Source organism: Oncorhynchus masou, chromosome 23 (assembly GCF_036934945.1).
Source record: "Oncorhynchus masou masou isolate Uvic2021 chromosome 23, UVic_Omas_1.1, whole genome shotgun sequence".
NCBI lineage: Eukaryota > Metazoa > Chordata > Actinopteri > Salmoniformes > Salmonidae > Oncorhynchus > Oncorhynchus masou.
In genome coordinates this window covers 30,750,868-30,764,020 of record NC_088234.1, presented here as the reverse complement: position 1 = coordinate 30,764,020, position 13,153 = coordinate 30,750,868, and the positions used below count along the sequence as shown (strand labels likewise).

At 44.1% G+C, this 13,153-nt stretch overlaps 1 protein-coding gene across 1 annotated transcript in view; it reads right to left on the bottom strand.

The window, feature by feature from the left end:
- The window catches only part of LOC135510735 (actin filament-associated protein 1-like), a 57,825-nt gene extending 45,370 nt beyond the window's left edge, over positions 1 to 12,455 (bottom strand). The window contains exons 1-3 of the mRNA XM_064931900.1: positions 11,881 to 12,455; positions 1,684 to 1,813; positions 1,193 to 1,286 (exon numbers count right to left, since the gene is read on the bottom strand). Of these exons, the coding sequence (XP_064787972.1) occupies positions 1,193 to 1,286; positions 1,684 to 1,813; positions 11,881 to 11,932 (276 nt within the window). The 5' untranslated portion in view covers positions 11,933 to 12,455. The remainder of the gene's footprint in view (positions 1 to 1,192; positions 1,287 to 1,683; positions 1,814 to 11,880) is intronic.
- Positions 12,456 to 13,153: the final 698 nt, after the last annotated feature.

The window sequence follows — 13,153 nt, the reverse complement described above, 5'->3', positions numbered from 1 at the left end:
GCTACTTGGACAGTTTTCCAGAGGGCAGCATTGCAATATAATGAATGGTAATTTCAAAGGGAGAGGAAGAGAGAGAAATTGACTGTACGACCCCGTAACCCCTCCCTCACCCCCTCCTCCTCCTCTCTCAAAGTATTCCGGGAAGTGCAGCCAGGAGTTCCAGAGTCCAGACACACACTAGGGTCAGGAGAGGAGGACAGAGTTAGGATGGATCTAATTACAAACTCTACTGTAAGTGTGTGTGTGTGTGTGTGTGTGTGTGTGTGTACTCGTTTTCCTACCTTATCATCAGGACCCCAATGTCCTAACAATTCACTCAATGTCCTGAATTTGTTCAAATGCTATTTTGAGTTCTAGTGTTGGGTTAAGATTTTGAGGGATAGGGTTAGGTTAAGGGTCAGGGAAAATAGGATTTGTTTTAATGGTCAAACATTTGTACTCCCCAAAAAGCCCTGAAATGTCAAGAAAATAAAGCTGTGTGGATGTGTGTGCGTTGTCTCACACTCCTCACCACAGCTTTGTAGAACAAGGTGTGTGTCATTGTCATGGTGAAGGGGGTTGATGGGATAGCATGGCACACCCGGATATGATCAGACGCATCCGCTTGGAGACAAATGACACACACACACACACACACACACACACATTCTGTTGCCACAGCACACACACACATTCTGTTGCCACACACACACACACACGCGCATTCTGTTGCCACAGCACACACACACATCCACACATACACCGTGCTTATGTGTTATTGATGAGTGTCAGGGGTTGGGAGGTGGTGAGAAAGCAGAAACATATCGATCTCAGAACTACCCTTCCTACTGATTTAGAAGAGACTGTTAAAACACCCTGAAACACTTCACATGTTTACAACATCCTCCAATATGATTGGATGTGACATTCACGGGACAGAGTACTGCATGCGATCTGGATTGAGCTCATGCGACATGTCTCAAATGTGTCAAGTTACTTGTGGTTGAAGAATGTGGAAGGAATTTCCTCTTGAATGACAATAAACATCATCAAGCGATCAATCAGGTTTATAGGCTGTGTTACAATCTGATCCAGTATAAATAACTACCATGCCCAGTCAGTAGACTACCATGCCCAGTCAGTGAAGGGTAAAGTGATGTAAAGGTGGTGATGTCAGAGGTTAGAGGTCAGAGGTGATGTGAGGTTGTTTTACCAGCCAGGGTTGTGGGATCTCTGGGAGGGGCATCTGGGGGGGGGGCCGGGAGGCTGCTGTGGATCTCTGACTTGAACGAGGGCTCTGAGAGAAAGAGAGCGATAAAAATAGACTTTAGAGACAGTGGAAGACTGCAAAGTAAACACAAGAAGGGACAATAATTGGAATTTGGTTTCATCCATGTTATGTTTTTAAAACAATAAGATGGATCAGATTTACATATAATAGGGATTGAGGTAAACTGAACAGAATAAAGTTGTGTAATAGTTGATGTGCGGTGGTTGGGAGTCTGACCTCAACTGAACTGAGGTGGTGTAAAGATTATGTGGTTGAAGTGGACAAAGGGTGTGTGAAGGTTGTGGTTCTGGCCTTTAGCGTTGGGTACCCTATGCAGAATGTTGGAAATGAGCGGACTGAGGTCGTGCGTAAAGGTTATGCGATGGTTGTAGGTCTGACCGTGAGGTTGTGTAAAGGTTGTGTTTAGATTCTGACCATTAGCGTTGAGGACCCTGTGGAGGATGTTGGAGATGAGTATCTTCTTCTCCCTGACCCCAGAACTCAGATACTCCCTGTCCAGCAGGTCTAGGAACAGACGCAGCTCACACACCAACTCCTCCATGGCTGCAGAAAGACACAGGACACAAAACGATAGAATGTTAAGACAGCACACACGCTCGCAAACACACAGGCTATTAACGCATCATACTCACGGCCAGCAAAGGCGTAACGTAATAATGTGGTTATGACCGAGTCGATGTCAACACTCTCTGTAGGCTCTACCGTTTCAACAGCATTCAAAGACTCTTGGGAAACAAACGCAAGCTACCTGACGTATCCAAAGCAGAATGTAGACACCATGATTAAGAGTTGCCCAACCGAGGCTGGCACTGGCATTAGACCTGAGGAATCTTCCCTGCCATCAAAGTTGATTTGCAGCTCTGGGAGCACATACATTCGCTAACCTTCTTCGCAGACAAACAATAGGCACAGCCCATATAAAGGCATAGCTGGATGTTTAGGTGCCTGTGTGTGTCTCTCACTGGGAGGGAGAGAAGGGTATGGATCGCTTCACGTCGAGTTATGGCAGTGGTATGCGTGCTAGGCTCAGCACATCAGTACAGAACTCCTCTGTAGATAAAGAGAACACACCTCCCATCTTTCATGGTTCAGCCCTGTCAGTTCCAGCAAAGCATGTAATAAACATGTGTAATAAACATGTGTAATAAACATGTGTAATAAACATGTGTAATAAACATGTGTAATAAACATGTGTAATAAACATGTGTAATAAACATGTGTAATAAACATGTAAACAGCGTGTAATAAACATGTCTTATTGCTGATGACGACATATGAACTCTAAATAGTGGACGTTCATTGACGGGCCCCCTAGAAGTTATGGTTGGTTAGCTAAGGATATAATCAGAGGTCCTATATGTGGTTTGTTCCGTAGAGAATTCCCCAGGCCTCCCACTATGACGGAAAAACACACACGCACGATGAAACTACCATTTAACCCCTGCAAAGGCATAATTCCTCACAGACCATACTTGTGTGTTTTGAATGATTCCATTAAAACAAAAATCAGTTCAGTTGAACTCTGCGAGGAGCAATACAATTTCTAGGGTGGTATATTTTGATACACCTATTGAGTAATGCATTATGTCATAGCAAATGGTAATGCACTTATCCGCATCCCCTCCACATGTGAAATCTGACTGACAGCTCGCGAAACGGTTTGGAATGTTCAGCACACAGCAGTAGAGTGATTTGAACATAGTCTCAATTGACGTATTGTTTTTGCCAGACACCTACGATGATATAACATCTAGTAGGCCCTATAAAAGCCCGAAGGACCCCCTTGACAGCTCTATTAATGATAGTGATGTACAGTTTGGGGATGGTGGCCTAAACCTTTGATCAGTGCGTCTGGCATTGAGATTGGTGCATACCGTTGTCTGCCAGAGACATTTACGAGGTTAGAACACACATCCATATTTTACTCTCACAGCTATGGAGAAGACTGGGAGTCTTTCTCTATAGCTGTACAAACAGCAGCTTTCACACATTCCTGTTGTAATCTTATTATCCTTTGAGAGAGGAGGGGGGAGAGAGAGACAGATACCCATTTCAGACAGAAAGTGTGGTATATTACCTGTAAAAAAAAAATCTAAGGCAATGTTTATATGACCCCCCTTTCAAACAGACTCTTATTTAGCACCTTCTTGCTGATACACTGCAACAACAACAACAAAATCAAGTTGCTTCAAATGATTATTAAGGAACTGGTTTCACAGCCATGCTACCTAAACAAAAATATATATATTTGGCCCAAACTTACCTCTAACTTGACAAAACTTCTCAAATGTTCATTCAACTATACATTATATGTGGGTAAAAACAGTGCTGTGCAAAAAAAGTGCTGTGCAACTGGTTACCAGTGGTGAAAAAGTACCCAATTGTCAAACTTGATTAAAGTAAAGATAACTTAATAGAAATTGACTCAAATAAACGTCACCCTGTAAAATAATACTCGAATAACAGTCTAACAGTATTTGGTTTTAAATATACTTATGTATCAAAAGTAAATGTATATATCATTTCACATTCTTTACATTAAGCAAATTGGAGGACACGATTGTATTTTTTATATACGGATAGCCAGGGGCACACTCCAACACTGTTTATTTAATTCACAAACAAAGCATTTGTGTTTAGTGAGTCCGTCAGATCAGACTCAGTAGGAATGATATCTTGATAAGTGTGTGAATTTGACAATTTTCCTGTCCTGTTAAGCTTTCGAAATGTAACGAGTACTTTTGGGTGTCGGGGAGAACATTTATGGAGTAAAAAGGTGCATTAATTTCGTTAGAAATGTAGTGGAGTAACAGTAAAAGTTGTAAAACATATAAATAGTCATGTAAAGTACAGATACGCCAAAACATTACTTAAGCAGTACCTTAAAGTACACACACACACACACACACACACACACACACACACACACACACAAACCTTGCTTTGAACATACGTTTTTAACTTAAATATTTTACACACGTTGACATGCATGATTACATTGTGCACGTCCATTTATGCAGTCATTATTATTCAACATGACCTCACTTGAGATTTGAACTCAAAATCTCTTGGTTCATGGCAAACCTCTAGGTTCAATTATCAGACTAATTTTAGGGATTTCTGTATAGTTATTTAATGTTGGTGGGTCATACGGGTCTGCATATATTAGTCTGTTTTTAATGTTACTCCTTAACTAAAATAGCTTTTCTAGAGAGAGAACGAGGACTTCAGGCTGGGTTTCAATCCCTATATTATATGTAATTCTGTTCCATTTTATTGATTACATGGAATTTGGTTTTGTCCCTTCTTGTGTTTACATGTATAAGGACTTGGTGACAACAGCTGATGTGAAAATAGCTTTTTTAAATTAAATTCTAGAGAGATGTGGGGCATAGCCAAGGACTAAACAAGTACAGTTGAAGTCGGAAGTTTACATACACTTTGTTGGCGTCATAAAAAATTAAAAATTCAACCACTCCACAAACTTCTTGTTAACAAACTATAGTTTTGGCAAGTCGGTTAGGACATCTACTTCGTGAATGACGCAAGTCATTTTTACAATAATTGTTTACAGACAGATTATTTCACTTATTATTCACTGTATCACAATTCCAGTGGGTCAGAAGTTCACATACACTAAATTGACTGTGCCTTTAAACAGCTTGGAAAATTCAAGAAAATGATGTCACGACTTTAAAAGCTTCTGATAGGCTAATTGACATCATTGGAGTCAATTGGAGGCGTACCTGTGGATGTATTTCAAGGTCGACCTTCAAACTCAGTGCCTCTTTGCTTGACATCATGGGAAAATCAAAAGAAATCAGCCAAGACCTCAGAAAAAAAATTGTAGACCTCCACAAGTCTGGTTAATCCTTGGGAGTACTTTCCAAACGCCTGAAGGTACAACGTTCATCTGTACAAACAATAGTACGCAAGTATAAACACCATGGGACAACACAGCCATCATACCGCTCAGGAAGGAGACACGTTCTGTCTCCTAGAGATGAACGTACTTTGGTGTGAAAAGTGCAAATCATCAGATGGCGTCATGAAGAGGGAAAATGATGTGGATATATTGAAGCAACATCTCAAGACATCAGTTAAAGCTTGGTTGTAAATGGATCTTCCAAATGGACAATGACCCCAAGCATACTTCCAGTGTTGTAGAAAAATGACTTCAGGACAACAAAGTCAAGGTATTGGAGTGGCCATCACAAAGCCCTGACCTCAATTCTGCAGAAAATGTGTGGGCAGAACTGAAAAAGTGTGTGCGAGCAAGGAGCCCTACAAACCTGACTCAGTTACACCAGCTCTGTCAGGAGGAATGGGCCAAAATTCACCCAACTTATTGTGGGAAGCTTGTGGAAGGATGCCCGAAACGTTTGACCCAAGTTAAACAATTTAAAGGCAATGCGACCAAATACGAATCGAGTGCATGTAAACTTCTGACCCACTGGGTATGTGATGAAAGAAATAAAAGCTGAAATAAATCATTCTCTTTAGTATTATTCTGACATTTCACATTCTTCAAATAAAGTGGTGACCCTAACTGACCTAAAACAGGGGATTTTTAGTAGGATTAAATGTCAGGAATTGTGAAAAACTGAGTTTAAATGTATTTGGCTAAGGTGTATGTAAACTTCCAACTTCAACTGTACCCTTCTTTTTTGTTGGTTTTGTGTGTGTGTGTGTGTGTGTGTGTGTGTGTGTGTGTGTGTGTCTTGATGTCTGACAGGTCCTTAAACACTACTCTGCCTTCTCCTGTCACTCCGATGATAGAGGCCCTAGGCAGTGTGTGTGTGTGTGTGTGTGTGACGCTGGTCCTGAGTTGAAAGGCTGTCACGTCCCCAGACTAAACACAGCAGAAGGGGTGGGTGTGCTACAGACACCATTTGTAAATGAGAGACAGACAGACACTGTCAAATACACACAACTACAAACTCAGGACAAGAACATAAACCAGATGTTTTTCCCCTCTCACCTTAAATAGCCTGCATTTTCCATAACAAAATGTGTTACTATTCTATTAAGACACACTCAAAATGTCATACAGGAACTAAATATAGCAATTACATAACTACGCTGAGAGTATAAAACCTGAAGAACACCTTCTCTTTCCATGACGGATTGACCAGGTGAATCCAGGTGAAAGCTATGATCCCTCATTGATGTCACTTGTTAAATCCACTCCAAATCAGTGTAGATGAAGGGGAGGAGACAGGTTAAAGAAGCCTTTAGACAATTGAGTCATGGTGTATGTGTGCCATTCGGATGGTGAATGGGCAAGAAAATATGCAAGTGCCTTTGAACCAGGTATGGTAGTAGATGCCAGGAGCACTAGTTTGCGTAAAGAATTGCAACGCTGCTGGGGTTTTCACTCTCAACAGTTTCCCGCGCGTGAATCAAGAATGATCCACCACCCAAAGGACCTCCAGTCAACTTGACACTACTGTGGGGATCATTGGTGTCAACATGCATCCCTGTGGAACAATTTTCAAAACCTTGTAGAGTCCATGCCCTGATGAATGGAGGCTGTGCTGTGGGCAAAACAGGTGCCACAACTCAATACGAGGAAGGTGTTCTTAATGTTTTTGTAGCCACATTGTTTATTTTCCACCATTGTGTAGCCTAAGTGATGGGCAACCTACAAACACAACCCAAACTCACCCTTACAATACAGGAAAACCAGTTGGTGTATTTACACAAATTAGAGAGCACATCGTCATCATCCATCCTATAACCAGGCTGTATTGAGCCATCATATGATGCCCACATGTGTACTACAACTACTCGTCCAGACCATATATCATAAAGCCTATGTAATCTGACATCATGTCTGTTTGAAAAACTCCAGCCAGGCTTCTGAGGGAGCTCTGGCGTTCTGTGGATCAAGCAGTAGCCTGCTCCACTTTGATGTCTGATGATAGATCCCACCCAGACTCTGCGTGTTGACTGAGCCAATGGGCATAAGATACTGCAGACCTGGACCAATGACAGGCTGGTTAGTGGATGCACTGCGGACATGGACCGCCGGACACAGTTTGTGTGCAGCGCAGGTATGCTTGAGTTTACTATTCCATAGAATGTCAATGGTAATCAGCAAATGCAATATATTGAGTGTCATTGTAGGATATAGGGAACAACCACATAATATGTTGCGTTGTGGGCAGAATGTTGCAGTTGGACGTTTGTGACTTTAATTGGGGTGGTTTATGGTCTGGCATCGCCATGGTCACCCTCCTCGCTTCAGTCGCCGCCACACAACAGGGCATCGCTCAACGCTGGTTGCACACAGCTCCTTATATCAACACGCACACACACACACTACAGCTGGTTCTTCCAGCTGACCCTCCTACTGTGCCCCCCTCCTTCTGCCCTCGTCTCTGGATTGTTACTTTTCCCCCTTCCCTCCCTCTCTCCGTTGGGGTGAACTGAGTGCCTTACTCCAGGGTCTGAGTCGGCACATTTCCTCCAGTCGGCCTACGCCCACACTCAGAGAGAGGAAGCCCAGTGCGGGGGAAACACGCTACCTCCCCTGGGCCCCTGGAACTCTCTCCCTGGAGCCCCTGTTTGACCCAGAAAAGCTAACCTGGGACTCTTTTCGTAGATTACACAGCAAGTCAGATGGAAATGTGATGTGTAGAACATACATGATTCTCTGTCACTTAGAGTAGGGAATCGTGCCAGTTCTATACATCATATTTCTACCTTAATAATCCTCTAAACTCCGTGAAGACTAGAGTCGGCCTGCAGGCCACGATCACCCCAATCAAAAGGGTGAACATCATATCAAATCACGGTCATAGAAACGCAATGAACCTTTAATAAACCTGCAATAAAACACTCATGCTTCTGGGTCCTTTCCCCTGAGAACCCAACCCATGTACTGTAAGATGATGAGGTCAGTGGCTGCATTAACTTATGATGAGAGACCAGCATTCGCTATCCTGGTCTGTAATTACCAGGGCTCTGTGTTCCACGGGGAATGCCAAGGGAACATCACAGTGGACTATATCATCTCTATCAGTTACACAGGTGGTTTACAAGCAGATGTGCCAAACCACAAACATCTGAGTCGGACTGATCTGGACCTCAAAACCTACCCATCATCTGAGAGAAGGGAACCAGAGTCTGGAGTTCATCGAGAGAGGCAGTGGAGAGGGAGAGAGAGGGTAGGAAGGAATGGAGAGAGAGAGAGAGCGAGAGAGAGAGAGAGGGTAGGAAGGAATGGAGAGAGAGAGAGTAGGAAGGAATGGAGAGAGAGAGAGTAGGAAGGAATGGAGAGAGAGAGAGGGTAGGAAGGAATGGAGAGAGAGAGGGTAGGAATGAATGGAGAGAGAGAGAGAGAGAGGGTAGGAAGGAATGGAGAGAGAGAGGGTAGGAAGGAATGGAGAGAGAGAGAGCGGGCGAGAGAGAGAGCGAGAGAGAGCGTGAGAGAAAGAGAGAGTGAAGCTCCTCCAGTATCTGTGTAAGGGGATAATTACAGAGCACTTGACGTGAAAGCACACCACTGAGAGGGGATGGAGGGAAGAAAAAGAAAATAGGAGAGGATGGTGGTTAGAGGCACTGGATTTCGGGTTGGACTCATCTTTCTTGGAGGAATGGAAGGCCTGAGGAGACCTGGTAGTGCCCTCCGCATCCCATCCCAACCTGGACTTTAGTTATGTCACCAGCCATTTGCATTCAACCAAGAAAGAAAGAAAGGCAAGTCAAAAGAGGATAGCGTGGCTGATGTAGTCTCAGATCAGGAGTTGATGAGATGAGCATTTGGGCTCCCATGCCATACCTCACACGTTTGTGGTAAAGCTAGAGCCATCCATGTATTGGCCTAACGCCGAGTTATCTGCTGTGACGCTCAAAGGGAAACCGCTCCACTTTGATTGACAGCTCCTAACCAGACAGCATTTAAAAGCATCTATTCCCATTAGACTCCACCCAGCACAGACCACAACCCCCTTTCCACCCTTTCTTCCATCAGTTACATTTTCAGTCATATTGTTGATGGCATTTTTCTCAAGAGCTACTCTTGCGCCCCTCCCAATCGGACCCCCCACCCCTCCCCATTTGGCAATGCCAGACCAACAAAACCCTCTCGCAGTGGTGTTTGTTCTATCTGGATCAAATGTATATCTTCACCCCAGACAGATAATCAATCTGGCTAACCAGCTCATCCTCTTATAGCTGCTAAGCCTTTTAAAGCAGACTGAGGGCTAATCTGAAATGATCAACAACATCAGTTATTGCCCTGAGGATTATTACCAAGGAAAACAGGAGTGGTTGTTTATGATTGCTAATTGTGCATGCATTCGGAAAGTAAATCAGATGGCCCTGCAAAACCAATGTTACATCAAGCCTAATCTTGGTTTACGATTTATGTTTTCGTAGTCTGTCCACATGCAATTATATCATGTCAAAAGGCTTTGGATTTGTGTTGGATAAAGGCACAGTCAAACTGTATGGTAGCCACACCATATGACAGTCGCAATGCATGACAGTTACACAAGTCTTATAGAAGTCTACATATGGCTCTTCATAACGATGGTTTTCCAATGTGCATAAGGCTATTGACAGGAATGGAGAGGCGGCCAAGGATCTCCAATTTGGGTTGGAATTAAACTCTGTGCCTGCATGCCAGTTCACTGACAGATTGACTTTGATGAGGGGGGATTATGAACTCATTTTTCTTCCTCTCTTCTCCTCTTTGAATCGGGTTTTCCTGCCATTGAAAGGGGGGGGGGATCCTGTTTATTTTTTGACACAAGAAAGCCTTTAAAAATCCATCATCGTTGGGGTGCTGAGTGGGGTTCTAAAAGAGAGGGGGACCCCCTTTCGCTAAAACAGAACCAAATGGGCCAACGAGCGAAGGGGGCCAAACTGCTGACACCATGGCCACATCACAGGCACCCAACGCGGTGCCAATTAAAGCCACATCGTCTGAGGGTTTCCGACCGAGGGGAAACTACGATAATAAACACATTAACACTCCATTCATATTGCCCCCAAAATGGCACCATGTAAGAGTTTTAGAAACAGGGACAGAGAGTGAATTCTCTCCAACTGCCAAATTTGCCTGCTGCTAGTACACCCCCCCCACCCACCCCCAATGGTGGATAGGCTGATCACAAGGCAAAACTTAAAAACACCCTCTCCATGTCCCAGCCCTTGAGCCAAAACACACTTCCCACATTCTCATGTGGCGTGTAGATGAGATTACAGCATTACTACACAATGGTTGTCTGTCGGTGACCCTACCAAATGTTAAGCTGCGATAAATTGCCTAGCTACCTGATACCACGCAGCTGCCAACCTGAAGATAGAGGAGGGTAGCAGTGGAGCCAGGTTTTGTTATTGTAGGGATATGGTCTCCTGCAGAGAAACAAGAGATATGGAGCCACTTTGTGTTGTCATACCACGACTATGCTGTTGACCTCAGGGAAAATTCTACATTACCTCTAGGTTGACCTTAGGTATGTGGGCCTATGCAACGGATGAATTGCGTGACACCACCACAATCATTTGTGTAAGTAATATCATAGAAACATTGCTTCATTTGTATAGAATTAAAAACAAAAAAAATGTTTTTACCTTTATTTAACCAGGCAAGTCAGTTAAGAACAAATTATTATTTTCTATGACAGCCTAGGAACAGTGGGTTAACTGCCTGTTCAGGGGCAGAACGACAGATTTGTACCTTGTCAGCTCGGGGGTTTGAACTGGCAACCTTCCGGTTACTAGTCCAACGCTCTAACCACCAGGCTACCCTGCCGCCCCAATAACCTAACCTGAGGCCAAAATCTGATTTAGAGTAACATTGGAAAATAAAAAAAGCGTTCCATGACTGTTATGATATATTATAAACTATAATGCCCTGATTTAATTGATGGTACAGCAACAAAAGTAATCCAATGAGCGCGTAAAACTCATGCACACTATACTGTAGCAGCTCCAAGTGCGCTCCACTGGAAAGAGGCGGTCACTGGTCACTTCGTCCCGCGCCAGCTGCGCCCAGCGACGGCACAATCCAGTGATTATCGTGCGGGACTGCCTGGACGCTGAGAGGGCTGCTATTCATCAGTGTTGCCCGGGGTCAGAAAGGGGAGAGGGCGGGGAGGTCTCATGTTGCAACGAGCTACGCTCTAGTCGCGACGCATAATTCCATGGACAACAAAACCACGACCCTAATGACACTGTCAGGAGCCAGCGGTGGCCAGCAATCTTTCCAGGCTCCAGCTCGCAGCAACCTCTCGCTCTCTGTTATGAGAGTTACTATTATTACAGAATAATTCATTTAATGAGTTGTCATTATAGCAAAGCTGCAATGACAATTTACAAGGCGGGGTGATAATGATTAGCAACAATGCATTGTTTATTATTAGCATATAACGTTACAGTACTATACAATAATAGGCCTAATGCATCATCAGGTAATTATAGGTCATTATATTTTCCCTTCCAGTAAGTGGGTTGGCTATTGAACTCGTTTCGTTTTAAAACCAGCAGCTCTCAAGGGGAGATAGTAAATAGATGTGTCAGACACATATCAATATTTACAGTGGCCAGCTGTTGGAGCCCTGAACCAAAAGCGCATGCTGACGTTGGAATACACTCACCCCTGGAAGCGAACAAAATGGGATCGCGCCGCATGGTGGCTTCCCAACGCATCGAAATCCCAGCAAACAGAAGCAGGCGAGTGGCCGGCAGCTGTCGAATATCAATAAAATCACTATCTCCACGGGTCAGCGGCCAACGACGGAACCCTTGTCTGTTTCTTTGAGGATAGATTTGCCCCGCGATTCCAGCTCTGAACAGTCTTTCACCACCGTGCGCTTAACGACCAACCGGCAACGTCTCCGTCACGAGTCTCCTTACAAACTTTTCTCCGGCTCTTTTCCCCTCTTTGCTTCCTTCCTTCCGTCCTCCTCCCTCTTACAAAACCTACTCAAACTGCCTGTGCCTGCATGGTCTGCTCAGCTCAGAAACGGATCTTGTTTAAATGCTCGCATCTGCCGTCTGTTACGGTGCTGACAGGCGGCCAATAATGAGAGGGCTAGTCGTGCCTTGCAAGCAAGCGCGCCGAGGGCAGACTGAACTTTTCGAATATCTCCCCCTCTCTATCTTTGCTGAAAGGTGAGACGCGACCCCTTTTCTCTCCGCCCAGCTCTCTTTCGGGCTCGTATTCCAGTGTGCAGTTAACTAAGGGAAGCATATTTAAACACACCAGGCAGGCAGGGCTAGCCCAGTTCTCTGTTCTCCCCCTTTTCCTCAGCGGCAGATGGGTTATTGAACTCAGGCTGGCTCGCCCCTAGGGATGAGGGGGGGAAATCGGCAGTTTATGGTAATAGTCGGTCATTAAGGACCGTCCGCGTCTCTCACTGCACCCGTCACACGGTTGTGTGTCCAGAGGGGAGAGCAACAGCCAGCCAATGACAGATATGAGAGTGGGGCTCAAGTTGAAATACAGGGATACTGTGTAATAACTCACCCAACTCAGACTCAACAAAACAATGTCTGCTTTATTGCATAGTTTAGGTAGGCTGAAGCCTAGAAACGCTGGTTCAGAACTGAAGTTTTACCATGTGTAAATTGACACATTGAAACTAAATCATATGTAATTAAGGCTTTTCTGGACTATAAACTAAACACTTGAGGGTGTGTGCCTAGCTATGCAAAAACAAACCGACCTAACCTTCACTTCTACTGTATGTTAGTAGATTAGAGGTTTGGGTTTGGTAAAAAAAAATGGTCAGAAAAGGACCACACACATTTTGGGGTAGGAGCTGATTTATTTGGGCAGGGCTGTCAAAACAAGGTGGTAAAATCCTCAAAAAGAAGGCCTGTGGATTTTATCTCACTCACATCTCACTTTTCTTTTCCAACAAACAG